This window comes from Apteryx mantelli, chromosome Z, assembly GCF_036417845.1.
Source record: "Apteryx mantelli isolate bAptMan1 chromosome Z, bAptMan1.hap1, whole genome shotgun sequence".
In the NCBI taxonomy this organism is placed as follows: Eukaryota; Metazoa; Chordata; class Aves; order Apterygiformes; family Apterygidae; genus Apteryx; species Apteryx mantelli.
The window spans coordinates 85,625,953-85,639,870 of record NC_090020.1 but is presented as its reverse complement, the minus strand read 5'-3'; the positions used below and the strand labels follow the sequence as shown (position 1 = coordinate 85,639,870).

At 44.3% G+C, this 13,918-nt stretch overlaps 1 protein-coding gene across 1 annotated transcript in view; it reads right to left on the bottom strand.

Moving 5' to 3' along the window:
• The window catches only part of DCC (DCC netrin 1 receptor), a 593,344-nt gene that overhangs the window by 311,357 nt on the left and 268,069 nt on the right, over nt 1–13,918 (bottom strand). The window contains exon 3 of the mRNA XM_067315554.1: nt 7,705–7,989. Within this exon, the coding sequence (XP_067171655.1) occupies nt 7,705–7,989 (285 nt within the window). The remainder of the gene's footprint in view (nt 1–7,704; nt 7,990–13,918) is intronic.

The window sequence follows — 13,918 nt, the reverse complement described above, 5'->3', positions numbered from 1 at the left end:
ATCCTACCAATAAAAAACAAACCAAAAACCAGAAACTACGCTGTTACTAAGGAATGTAACATTTTAGGTTACAACAAATTGCTTGGCGGTCAACAGAAGCTTCAACATCCAAACAGTTCTCTGCTAATAAGATAAAAACGAAGCCTTTAGTAGCAATCGCCCACCACCTTGGCGGCCCTGATCCTGGTGCACTGATCGGGGCAAGGAACTTGATGTCCCCATTCGCAGGGCCAAAAGGCAGAGGAACGACTATCGCCATCCAGCCCGACCAGCTGCTGAACACAGGCCATAGGATTTTACCGAGCAATTCCTGCTTTGAAACCGTATCACATGAATGAACCACAAGCTTCTTTCTTTCCAGAAAGAAATCCAATGCCTGTTTAAATGCAATTGATGGAAAAACCATCACATCCTTAAATAAACAGTTCCAATGGCCATTACTGATTTTAAGTGCATATTTTTCTTCTACCTGCAAGAACACAGCTTCAGGTTTCCAGTCGTTAGGTTTTTTTTATACCCTTGTCTTGCAGATTAAAGAGCTTTTTCCCCCAGGTAAGCACTTGCAGACCCCAATAACATGAGTTCTATTAAAATCTCCTGGATAAAGCCCAAAAAAACCCAACCCTTGTTTACCAGAAGACAGGCTTTGTGCAATAAATATTATACTTCTTTTCTGAACTATTATTGATTTATCAGCCTTCCCTCCCTCAGCTCCTGCCACCGGCTGGAAGCCCGCGCTCCGCCATTCCCCACGCAGCGGGAACCCCCTCCCAAGGAGCCCTGGCAGCGGCGCTGCACGTCCGGGCGCAGCCTTTGCGGGAACCAGCGTTACAGCCCGCCCAGGGCAAACGAGCTCCGCTTCTCGCCCGAGCCGCGTCCCTCTGCAGAGGGCACCTCTCCCTGCTATCTTGCATCTACAAACAACATGAATTTTAAGGAATAATCAGAATTAGGCCAAGAGATCCCTGCAGGAAATAATACATAGAGGATAATATTTTTGTCTAAAAAGATACTGTGGTTAAGGTAAAGCAGTGCCTTGGACAATTACCGGCTACGAGAGAACCTCACTTGGTAGAAAAGACGAGGAGAAATCTTTAAGCTATCTTTGCATCTGATACAACCTCAATGTGTTGCATGAGAAAGCGATGGCTGAGCTTCAACAACACCAGAGGCTTAAGCTTAGCCTGATCTTCCTCCAAAACATATTTAACCGTAAGATTCGTATCATACAACAGCACTCTGGCGCTTCCCAGACCCCTACCAAACACGACACCCTCAGACAAGCCACCTACTGTATTTAGATCACTATTCAAAATTAAGCCAAAATTGTGATTTTCACTGAAGCACAGAAGTCATAAATTCTGTCCATACTACAATAGCATATTTAAATAAGTCTAACATTGTAGTTTCTCATCTTTTAAGAGATGGCGTCACTTAGGTATCAAAGCAAGCCTTAGCTCAGGAAGCAAATTTTGTGTGCTATTACTTAAATATGGGCATCATTTCCCTTCCTCTTTCTCACCGCCTCATGGGATCCACGTCAATCCCCTCCATTTTGTCGCTGCTGTTCTCTCCTCAGAAGTACAACTGCGAAGAAGGAACTGCACCACACAACAGCAATTTAACTCTGTTGGCATTAAATATGAAGAAATTCCATGATATTGTTATTATCTTGCATTGCAACTTAGCCGGCAAGCTCAGAGGCAAAAAGAACCACCATAATAGGCAACAGTGCAACAACAGATTATTTTGATGGCTAATGGTAATGCAGGATTATTATTTCTAAACAGAGACACTGCATTTCGACACTGAACCACTCAACTTTTTCTTTTAAAAATCTCATTTGTATTTCTGAAGTGTATAGACATCTCAAAGAAATGTACTAATTAACTTACAGAAGCGATGAATTTGGCCAACAACTCCTTAGCACCAAGTGGTGTAAACCTGAGGGGTTTTGTACAGTAATATTATTCCCTCTAAAATAGTTAGGAGAGGGCATGCAGTTATTTGAATATGTATTTTTTTCATGTTTTCAGTATTTACTGCAACTTTTCACTTGAGATTAAGTTTCTGGACCCTAAAGAAAAGCAAGGCATTTCCATGAGAAAGGTGAGAAAATGTGCACTCAAAACAAACTTCCTCTGAAAAGCTGTGATGGCTGCTCAGAAAACTGAGAAACAGATAAAATCTCATGGAGAGTTTTTTGGTCAGGTTTGTTAGGAATTTTTATACTAGTTCCTCTTCAAAATCTGTTCTCATATGGTGCGCACAGTCCTACGGGCAGATGGTTGCTGACAGAGGGTTTAGGAGGCTGAGCTGTTTGCAGCACGGAGATGAAGTGTTAGGAAAACGTCTCTTAGCTGGGACTCCTCCTGCTGTGGCAAGAGCTATGCAACCGAGATGCGAGCGAGATGCACAGATATAGCTCAGGTTTGTCCTGTGGTCCTACGATTCCCCCCGTGCACCACGGCATCACTTCCCTGGGGCTGCAGTGACTCCGCAGCACATCGTGCATGGATGGGACAAGCTGCTGAGCATCGGCAGGGCTCCCCTTTGAAACCAGGAGCTGTTGACCCTCCCGGGGCCTCCTAACTGGTGCAGGACATGCCCAGGCAGGAATTTCAGACTGCCCTGGAGCCCTCAGCAGCCCCTGCTGCACCCAGATCCATGCCTATGTTTAAACATGTTGATTAACATCCTGGGGGCAGAACCTGGCCCTTCCAGAGCTGCCCCCAGGCAGTTCCCGCTGCAGAATCCAAACTGCACACAGATGAGACTTGTGAATGTGTGCAGAAACTGTTCCTGCAGGTGCAGAAATAACCACATAGGACAGGTTTTTGTATGTAGCCAAGAGTTAGACGTGCTGCACATGGTTAGGATCACGAGTAGCAATGGACTACACACATGCTGGATTGGTCACATAGGACCGGGGGCAGCTGGGTCATAAGCTTTCAGCAGAAGAGCCCTTCAGGGAGTCCCACCCAACCCCACTGAAGATGCCACTGCAAAGGCCCATGCAACAGAGACACCCACTGCAATGCAGATGGACCAATCATCCTGTTCAAGACACTGGATTCTCCAGCAAGCATTACCCAATACCAAGATTCCAATTAGTTTAATAAGAAATAAAAAAAATAAAAATAAAAAACCCACTGTCCTTGCAAGTCTGAACAGTTCAGGTTACCACTATTTAATGATTTTCCATAAAGGTTCTTGTGTAGCATGGTAAGGGATAACCAGTTATGGGGTATACACAAACTGTTGATCCATATGGTATCAGTATCAGTCTGTCTCAAAGATGTGGTTTGTTTATTCTCCAGAGGAACATCCTTCCCTGGGTCGAGGCCCTCTAGACAGAAAAGGGGGGACCTCCCGCGTTCTTCTGAGAGCCAGCGCAATGCAGCGTCGGAGTACAGCTGCAGCTGCTTTGCCGAATTTTTTAAGATAAGTGCTGGCTTGTGAACGTAAACGTATCGGCTTGCGGGCTCATCTGAGCAGTCATTCACAGGTTGTCACTTCTCCCACTGATCACAACATCAGCAAGGTTTATGCTGGCGCAGAAGTACACCAGAGAAAACACAATACGGGGATAACAGTTACTGAATTTGAACACAGAAGTACATGAAGGAATCCAGATGATCTACTCCTAAAATAAACATGTCCTCTATATCTTGTAGGTACAAGGGTTTGGAGGTACGATTATTTATCGGTGCTTACACAAGATGGGGGGCTATCTTTGGGCCTGCAACTATGTCCAGGGGCCGAATACTGGATGTAGAGTTGCTGAAGGAAGGATGCAGCGGGGCATTTGGTGATGCACACCTAACAGTTTGCAGCTTATCCCACTAATATTCTGCCTTCAAACCGAAAGCAAAGCCGGAAGTTTTCCACTTCTGTCATTTCTGCTTTGATATTAACATCCAATTCCTACCACCGATGACCTATTCTAGGTACTCATGAGCTCTGGTTGAACAAATGAAAGAGCCATCTTTGCATCAATTAAAACTATTCACAAGTTTACATTAAAATCCATTGTTCTAAGTTTTTAAAGAAAAGTATTAAAAACCATCCAGAATAGTAAAGGCATCTGTACTGACTTTTCTTTCATATTGAATTTGTGCATATTTAATTGTAAAGCTCAAAAAAAAGAACAACATTTAAACATGGAGTTCTTTCCTGGGGAAAAGCCTGCTCCTTTCCTGATAGACTTGTGTTTTTCAGTGTAACTGGTGACCAATGAAACCAATTGTTCAGCCATAGCTCAAACGCTCAAAATAACGATAAAAGAAAATACTCTGGCTTTGAAATAATAGAAAAATTGCTCCAACTTGCAGGTATTCAATATATTCCTGCAGAAAGAAATTTCTTGGCATCCTCCCACATTTGGTAATGCAAAACACAGACTTCAAATATGCAAAACAAAATGATAATTGCAATGTTTCTATTCTTGGTCAAATGAGTGTACTTTTGTTTAAATTAAAAAAAAAAAAAGAGAGAGAGAATATAGTCTCTTGTCAGTCATCGTGTCTTGGGAAACGCTACCAGATAGGTGTCTCTCTAAGCAAGGAGCCAACTTCAGTAACAAAGGAAAGGATATGGAAAGAACAAAGAACATATTCTAAGATGTGAAGTACATTTGCTAACAGTTTTTGTCTAGAAACACTAAACACTAATTGTGTTTCACATGAGAAAATTCCAGTGAAAGCCTGTGCAATTGAAGACTAGCCAGCAGACCTGGAATGGCTAGAAAATACAGACACTTGAAAAGATATTGTAATCTTGGTAGCCTCCTATAGAAGAAGCTACACTTGTGTTTTAATGATCCTGCCAGTGAATGCTGAAATCGGTAAACATAACTACATAAAGTTTCTTTCAGTGATTAAGCTAAAAATTAGCTTAAAAATTAGCCTAGTGCCCTGTCCTATCTGCTAGGCACGTTAATGCATCTACAAAGTACTTCCCTTTGGTAACGTTGGTTTGAAGGCTCACCATTCATTAGTTTATATGTTGAGTTAAACTACAGATTTTGCACTGGTAAAGTGAATTTTCCTTTTTTGTCCAGGAAAGCACTAATTACTAATTCTTTTGTCCTCCCTCTAACTTGTTTGATGTTGTATGAAGACGTTTTCTACCAAGAAGAGAGACATCTCCAAGAGGAGAGATATCTCCAGACCCACCATAATGTCAAATCAAACCAGCAGCCCTTCAACCAAAGAAGCAAAAGTAGCATTCATGTTTTTCTCCCTCATTCTTTTCTCTTACATTCTGTTTGGAAGCTGTAGAGAAGATTAGCAAATATTAGCCAGAATGATAGCCAATTTTGCAAGTACCATTTATTACTTTAGGAAGTACTGGATATTCCAGTACTTCAGTATTCACAAGCAGGTGAAACAGGAGCTCCTAGATGGACTTCTTGGTATTTGTTGCATGGGCTGCACATACAGAAGCAGGAAACCCTCCTTTGGGATATGAGGATTTAACTTTGGCTATTCCCTCTACTTATTGTGCAAATCCTGACAGTTCTGCTGAGTGTTCAAATAGATCACAACCACTACAAGAGCAACATTTTTAAAATACAGAGAAGTACGAGATACTGTCTGAGGCTCTTCTTTTGGTGCCTGTTCTTTTGAACAGAATTTAGAGATTTTTTTCTTTTTCTTACTAACAAGGAGAAAAAGACCAACAACAGCATTCTGCCTTCACTAGTTGCGGAAGAGGAGAATTGTAACTGAAAATGGATTTTTGCCAACAAATCAAAATAGAAGAGGCAAACTTAACAGCAAGGTATCAGATAGTGCCAAACCAAAGGATGAACGTGAGACCAAAATTCACAAGAGGCTCAGTAAGATCTGAATTTGTTTCAGCAATACCATTCATTTCTTGCAATAGTTATGTCTGTTCACATCTGCCCGAAATGAGGCCTTTACTACTTGCCCTAAGCCAAAGTCTGACTGACTCCACTAGTTCCTTGTGACATATTTTCCACGTTATTTATTCCGATGTTTCCCTAGTATAAAATTTTAACATGCTGGGAAAAGATAAATGAATTCCCTTCCCTCCTACGGACAACCTAGCAGAGGCCATTTAGCCAGAATGTTAATGACCAGAACTGGAAAAAGGGAGGCACCAATCTGTCTACAATGCATCAGAAATGTGGATGAACGGCAAAACAGTAATTCTCCGAGAAGCTGAGAAGGTTGACAGAAGTCCTTCAGGTCTACGTATAAATTTAAAGTTTTGTGATATTCTTAATTTTCATTAAGGCAACTGAATTCCTCTCTCCCTCATCCCCTCAATGGGCCTTAAATCACAGTTAACTGTCCAAAGGCAGGAAAGTCTAGCCGCTTCTACTGGCATAAGAAACAACCCGCGGCTCTAAGGCTCCTGTAAGCCCCAGGAACACCAGCTCTGTGGCAGCCCATCACACAAACTAACAAGTGAGGAACAGCTCTGTACCGGGGAGGCCTGGTTCAAACCGCTGGTTGCCAAGAAGACAGGAAAAAAACCTGCAGGGTGCAAGAACTCCAGGTGATACTGTCTTCCCCTGTTGCCAGTGATAGCTGTTGTTTTGCTTTACAGCTCCGAAAAAAGGATCAATACCTACTGCAGCAGAAATCGAGGACCTGGGCTTGGGTTTTTAATTCTTCATTTACAGGTTTGGGGTTTTATGTGGGTTTTTTGTTTGTTTTTTCTTCTCAGGTATCAAATCCCAAACACAGAAGGTTTAATCTCCCAAATCCACTGCAATAAACTCCAGAGCTATATACCATCCCCAGAAAGGAGAATCTAGTCTCATCAAGCTTCACATGGGCAAATGCATGGACACTTCCTCAAGAGTGATTCTGTCCATAGCATCTAGATTTCATCTCCAAAGTCTGGGAATCCTGCACAGTTATCTCACTTAATGAAAAAAGTCATGCAAACCAACAGCATACGATTAGAAAAGCATACCCAAAGAAATCCTAGAAGCGTAGCAGTTGACAGCATCCCTGCCCCATTTAATTAGTGGTTGCATATTAGCACGCAGAACTAAAAGGGAAGGGGATTTTGCAGGAACACCTTCTTCACATTACTCTTTCGATGCTCAGTTCTTGATAATACTTCTAGAAACATATTGCAGTGGTAATTGTTTACTTAGCTGATAAGTTTATTAAGAGGGGGAGCAAGATGCTCATTTGGCCATAGACTGTTATGGTTAAACTGTGTCAGATCCCAAACTGTGGTCTTGGAAACCTGGCAGATCACATCAGGCACTGAAGTATCCAAGCAACCTAACTTTGAGTACATAAATTTGGCAGCTAGTCTCAGATTAACTTCTAGTCAATGGAGCGAGAGGAACACTTCCAGAGAGTACTTTGGGACAGTAATTTGGGGCTGTCTCCAACACTGGGAGGTAGGAAGTACCCATCTCTCACCACTGACTATATAAAAAGACCAGCTTCACACATTTCTAAATTAAGTACTTGAAGTTAGGCAGCGTGAATACTTTCCTATGGTGTCAACTCCTCACCTTTGCATCCAACTGCTTCTAAAGGTCTCCAGGCTCTTCAATGTGAAGAAGAACTTGGAAGCTTGTAGAAGTAACTGGAAAGAAAGTGGGATAAATCAGCCTAGCTGCCCCAGGAGGAGTGACCGCTGCATCAGAGAACAAAAGAACGTGATCAGACAACAGAAAAAGGCAGTGTAAAAGGGCATGCTTCTTACCTGCCAAAACTCTGACTTCTGCATCATTTCCAATTCTTGAACTGGCTGGATTTTTTGCAAGGCATCTATAGATTCCACTGTCTCCCGGCTGAATTCTGCTGATCTGTAAAGCTCCAGAGGGCAGGACGGCAACCCGCGTGTCCGCTGGGCTCAGGAACAAGTCCTCCTGGTTTCTCTGCCAGTGTACTACAGGCATGGGCTCGCCAACAACTTCACACTTCAATAAAATTGTGTCTCCTGCAAAAGCCGTGACAGATTCTGTCTGGGAAAGAAACCTCAGTGGTCCTGAAAGCACAAGTAAAAGAAGCAATTACATAGCTGCTGAAAATAGAAGTCGCATGCTGTTTCCATGCTGATTTGGACTTGGTTAACAATCCAGACTAAAAAAAAAAAAAGTGATATTCTGAAAACTACTTTGAGATTGCAATAATGGCTGGGTGACTAACACTCTTTCCTCTGTAAATTACACTCATTAACAGCACAGAAAAGATGTGTTATCAACATAAAAAGTAACAAATTGCAACCTGTTACTTACAAACCCACTCAGCAACAACTTTAACAAAGTACAAATATGCTATAACGCAATACAAACTATTCGGAACAGGATGACATTCAAAAGGAAAGCATAACTAAGCTCATGGAAGATCAGGAAAATGTTAGTCACATCTTTCTGTCTAATGGAGTCTTTTTTTACTAAACTGCACATCAAACTGCCCGAGTGACATATGCTCCAGACAGATACCATCCTTTGCACAGAAGAAATAAGTAACCCCACTGGTACAGCATGAGAGGTGGGAAAAGATGAGCGTGGCTGGCAGCAGAGCCTAGCAAGGCTCCAAGATGCTTTCTGTTAAAGAAGATCCTTGCAATTCATCTTTTCCAGATACACAACTTGGCTGGTCAGGTCTGGTTTTTCTAATGAGGGAGGCTGGAGCGCTGGGGCCAGACCCAAGTGTTTTACTCTCTTTTGAAATTCCATCCGATCGTGGCAAGCTCAAAACCAAAACGAGCCAACTGCAGCTTGAAACTCTGCAGCCACAAGATGCTCTGGAAAAGGGTGGAAAACTGTCTTCAGTGGACCACTGCTCAAGGCCTGCATCGCCTGCTCTCCTCATGAAGCTACCAGCTCTCCTTCGTTGCTCAAATAACGTACCAAGTCGCTGAAAGTGCAGGAAACTCAAAGATGCTAAAAGCAACTAAAGAGCATGTAGGAAACAAGCACCTTCTAAATTCGGTTAGTGAGCGAAGGCTTTCAGAAAGCAGTTGTCAGCAGAGAGGCTATTAAGAAACTGAGGAAGCAAAGAATAAAGATCCCAAGTGTCTAGACATTAAAACGCCACCCAAACATTCAGCAAAAACAGCTTAAAGGGGAACAGTCGTGTAACAAAAAAGGCTCCGAGTGGGAGCCCCCAGCTCATTTCCCGCTCAAAACACCCCTTTTCTTCTGTGATTCTGGCCACCCATCTGCTGCCACAGTTGTCCCCCGCGAGCCCTGGGAGCGCCCGCAAGCACGGGATGCATCAGCATGGGCGACACGCTCGCTGGAGCTGCGGCAAGCGCCATCTGGGATTACTTAGCGAGGCTGGAATTGGATCCAGGAAAGCTTCCCAACGGCCCTTCCACACGCCAAAACATGCCTAGATGAATCCATCGCTGCACAGGCCCTGGCAGCTCCCGCCACCCCGCACGCTCCCCCTTCGCACTGCGACGCTCCCCGCAAGCCCAGCTGGTGGCAGGGACCCACGCGTAACCGCTCCGCACCCGCACCAGAGCTCCTGCAAACCGCAGAACAAAAGCATTCGACTCTTCCAGCTTTTTAATAAGAAAAATTGAAGGTAAAAGCAGTGTGAACAGTGAGGGAAAGCTGTTAAGAACTGCAGCTCCACAGATTGGTGGAGATTTTTCCAGGAAGAAAGACAGCCGACTCTAACAACACACTAAGAACTAGGACTAAAATAACTGCTAGAAAGAAACATTTTTTTCCTCAGAAATCCATGCCATAAGCCCAACAGCTACTTTGTTAGGGAAGTAAAACAGTGGCAGTGTTAGTTCTCGCACACACAGACCTATTCCCAGCACGGACGCGTGACGTAACATCATTTATGGGTCAGGCGATCTCGCTCGCCGCTGCCAACCTCACCTGGCACACGCTCGGTACCGTGAACTCAGCAAAGCTGCATCCAGCGCTACCAAACCGTGGCTTTAAAAACGTTTCAGGGGAACACAAAGAGTTACTGAGATTTTTCTTGTTAATAACCCAATCTGAAAATTCATCCACCTTCAGTCACTGATCTACACAGAGCAGGCCATAAAACCTTTTTTCCTCTTTAAAGCTTGAAAAACATGTCTAATTAAATTTATGGCTTAGCATTTCAGGATCTTGCCAAAAACTTTTGCTTTGTCCCAGCAAAAAGACAGTAGCCAGCTTCTCCCATGGTTAATGTTCAGAGCTCATTTATCTCTCTGCAGGATCACAATATATGAGATCTTAAAGCTATCACTGGGTCTTCGCAGCTCTCCTAGCTTACACTAATCTATTTTAAAGACAGGTTTTGAAGCCACACAGATGCCTCGATCACCGGGAGCCGGCTCAAGGGAACGGGCCAGCGAATGAACTCTGAGAAAGTCACTTCTGGAGACAGACCCTGGAATTAAACATTGCACATTCGCGGCCACGCTCGGCTCCGCAGCCAAAGGCTTGCAGATGCACCTCGCTGCATTACACCCACACCTACTTAAAAAAGCTAATTGAAAGCAGCACCCAGCTCCAATTTACCATGCAAGCTGGTTGGCAGCCTATCAGGAGCCCCATCTTTCCTTACAGAAGACCCAATTATTAAGCAATTAAAGTTAACTTAATAAAAAGGCTTATCATTTGGGGGACAGACCTCAGGGTCTGGAACACATTTAGCTATTAAATATTCAGCAATTTAGTAGCACTCAGTACAATCCCCCCGGAGAAGAACCGCTTTAAATGCTTTGTTTGTTTCAAATTAAAGTCTGCAAGGTTACTTAACATCAAGACGAGACCTTTTTCACTTTCAATTCACATAATAGCTGAAGGGCAGGAAACCAAAGTAATGAAAAAGTGTGATTTCCTTCTGCTCAGCTCAGAAAATAGGAAAAAGAAAAAGAACGGGTGAGTGAATCTGGAAATACAAATATTTTAGCAACTGCTGCTTAATGCTCTCTCTTCCATGGGCTGGCTTCCAAAAAGTTGCTATTCCTTAGTTACTCTGTGTGCTTTTCCTTTGCTCCACTCCACGGTTCTGAGAGCTTGGCACCGAGGCAGGGAGCAGCAGCAGCACAGAGCCTACCCGCTTTACCAAATAATCAAAATAGAAATAATATGGTGTCACGTTTCCTTTGCAGAAATACGAGCTAAACAGTTCCCTTTCCTGCTGCAAACTCCCGTCTTGTGAAACCGGGAGCAGTACATCTCGGTGGAGACACCACCGATGAAAAGCCACTGGTCACAGACTTCCGAAGAAACAAATTATGGGAAAAAAGTGAAGTTACCGGTATACATTTAGCAGTACTTTTATAAAAGGCGGCCAGCCAGGGAACTCCTGCAGTAAAGGGCCATACAGCCATGCTTAGTAGAGTCTGTCAGCCTAATGAGAAAAATTCAAATGAAAGATTTTAATATTCCAATAAAATTAATATTAATAAGATTTTATACATCTTTGCAATTTTTATACATAAAACTTGGGCAGTTATAGTTTATACAGATGAAAGTTAGACCAATTCACTACAAGGGGCAATTCACAGCCAAGTGAAGGAGAGGAAAGTGCCTGCAGAAGACACAAACATGCCCCGGGGTTTCAAAAGCAGAGGAGGCCAGAAGAAAGGCTGCATGTGCAATAACTGTAGTCCTGTTTACTATAACACATTCCCAACAGCAAAGAATTTTAACCACTCCTCAAACTTGCTCCTAATACTGGAAATACTTCATCCTGCCAAGATCCTAATACCTCAAATAATCCTCAGCAGCTGCCAGCTGGGACAGTGCTCAAGGTACACTAGAAGAAGGGCGCAAAACCTTCACGGGGGCACGACAACCTGGTCTGCAGCCCCAGTTGCCAGCTGCTCCCTCTTCCCTAATCCCCACTGAAACGTTTTTCCTCAGCCATTGGCATGGTGGACAGTGTCGCACACGTGATATTTCCATACTAGCACCGCCAACGCACCTGCTGGCGCTGAGCAAAGCCAGAGGAGCTGAGGGGCGCCCGGCAGAGGCGACTTCTGCAACGGGGGACACGCACCCATAAAAGGCCACAGGCACAAACACGACCTTCCCAACACAAAACCAGCTTTATGTTTTTTTCCTCTGAGGTATGCTACAGAAATACATTCACCTGTAATATCCTCCTGTCTGTTTGTGTCCACCCATATTTCCCCCATCGTACTCCAACAGCAAATGGAGGCTGCAAGAGACTTTCCCATTTGTTTGTCCAGTATCGAGCACCGCTTCGTTCTTGGGCCTTATATACCCTTAGGTGCGCAACTCCCAGAGCACTGTCAAAATTCACATATATCACAAAATAATACAAGATAATATGATACAATAACAGGTGCAATTACTTTACTCAGTAACATCATCTGAAAGCTTGACACATTTCAGCTGTTTGCAGTGCAACAAAACTACTAACAAAAGCGAAGGTGTTTGAGCGAACATGGTGTCAGTGCCTGGAAACGCATGTTGGCTCCGAGTGATGGCTTGAACACGATTCCCCTTCTTGCGCCTCCGGAGAGGCACATGAGCAAGTTTAATGAAGTTAATGTGAAATTGTGGACAATGACAACAGAGTCAAAAGGGTCAAAGTTGCATGTGTCAATTGTATCCTAAACTGTTCCTGTAAAAAATAGAAGATACTTAAAAAAACGTACCCAGAAAGCAACTGAGAATTTCAGAGAACCAGAGCAACACGGTAGCCTTGCAAACAAACCTACAAAATCATAATTTGCTTTTTTGCTCTACTCTGCCCTTTGCTAATACAGACGACTAGAAAACCCCGTTCTTGGTTCTTATTGCTCAGGGGGCACAGCCCAACAAGGCCAAGCGATTTGTCAGAGTGCCAGCACCGAGGGCCCGACCAAAACCTCTTCTAAAACACCAGAAAGCTTCTTAGCAGAGCATCGCTCTTCTGTGCTGAGGAGAGACTGGGGGTTAGGCTACACCAAGAAACAAACCCCCAAGACCCCTTTCCCTTCACACATAGGGCACCTTCACTGTTGCCTTCTCCAACACAACACAAGATTAAGAACACACAGCCCTCATTACAGCTACCAAAGTGGCGCAACACCTACTTAATAGACACAAAACCACCCCAGGAGGGTGACCAGAAAGCGCTGCAGCTGACTGGAAGACAATACCCGAACTATGACCAGGGAGAGAGTAAAGACCTTGCTTTTTGCAGAAGAAAGTGCCCCCGACCCCCGCAACGGGCCTTAGCGAGGGAGATGGAGCACGTCCTTCAGCACCCGCCAGCGACGAATGTCAGCGCCTGGAGGACCACCCCGGCCCTGCTTCATGACATGCAGCTTTTTGGCCAGCTGGCCCCAGCCTTTCGGTTGCAGTTTTGTCTTGCCCTGGCCTTGCCGTTGTTTCTCCAGCAGCTCAGCAGGTCGCCCTCCCGCGAGAGGTGGCCTCTGGACGGCAGAGACGCAGCCACGGCTCTCCTTGGACCGCGGGGAGAGTGAAAATGCCTTCGAGTCCAAGCTCCAGTTAAGCAGTCAGGCTTTAACAGCACGACTCTGGTCTAGGGCCCCATCTCCAGGGCAGAAGGGCCAACGTGGACCTGGCCTTAAAGCTGTGTATTGAAATCCAAGTTATTACTTACAAAGCAGAGCAACAGGCGGGTCCGGAGAGCTCCCGCCTAACTGAAGTATAGCTGGTTATGGATATATGCACACCTCAGATATATATATATGTATACACATATACACACACAGACCCTGCATCCAAGTGCTTCACCATCTTTGAGGTGTTTATTCCCACGTAAACAAGAGACAATATTTCAATTTTACAGACAAGGATGCGAGCCCAAGATGCAGGTTAAAATCCTGAATGATGGCACAGGCACAGAAACGGGCACCCCACTGGCTCCCAGTATGCAGAGGCTTGTAAGGGAAGAGCCTTCCTTGGGATTTCAGGCACCTCCGAGAACACTACAGCGCCTGACATGCTCAAGGCCACAGAGGAAGCCTAAGC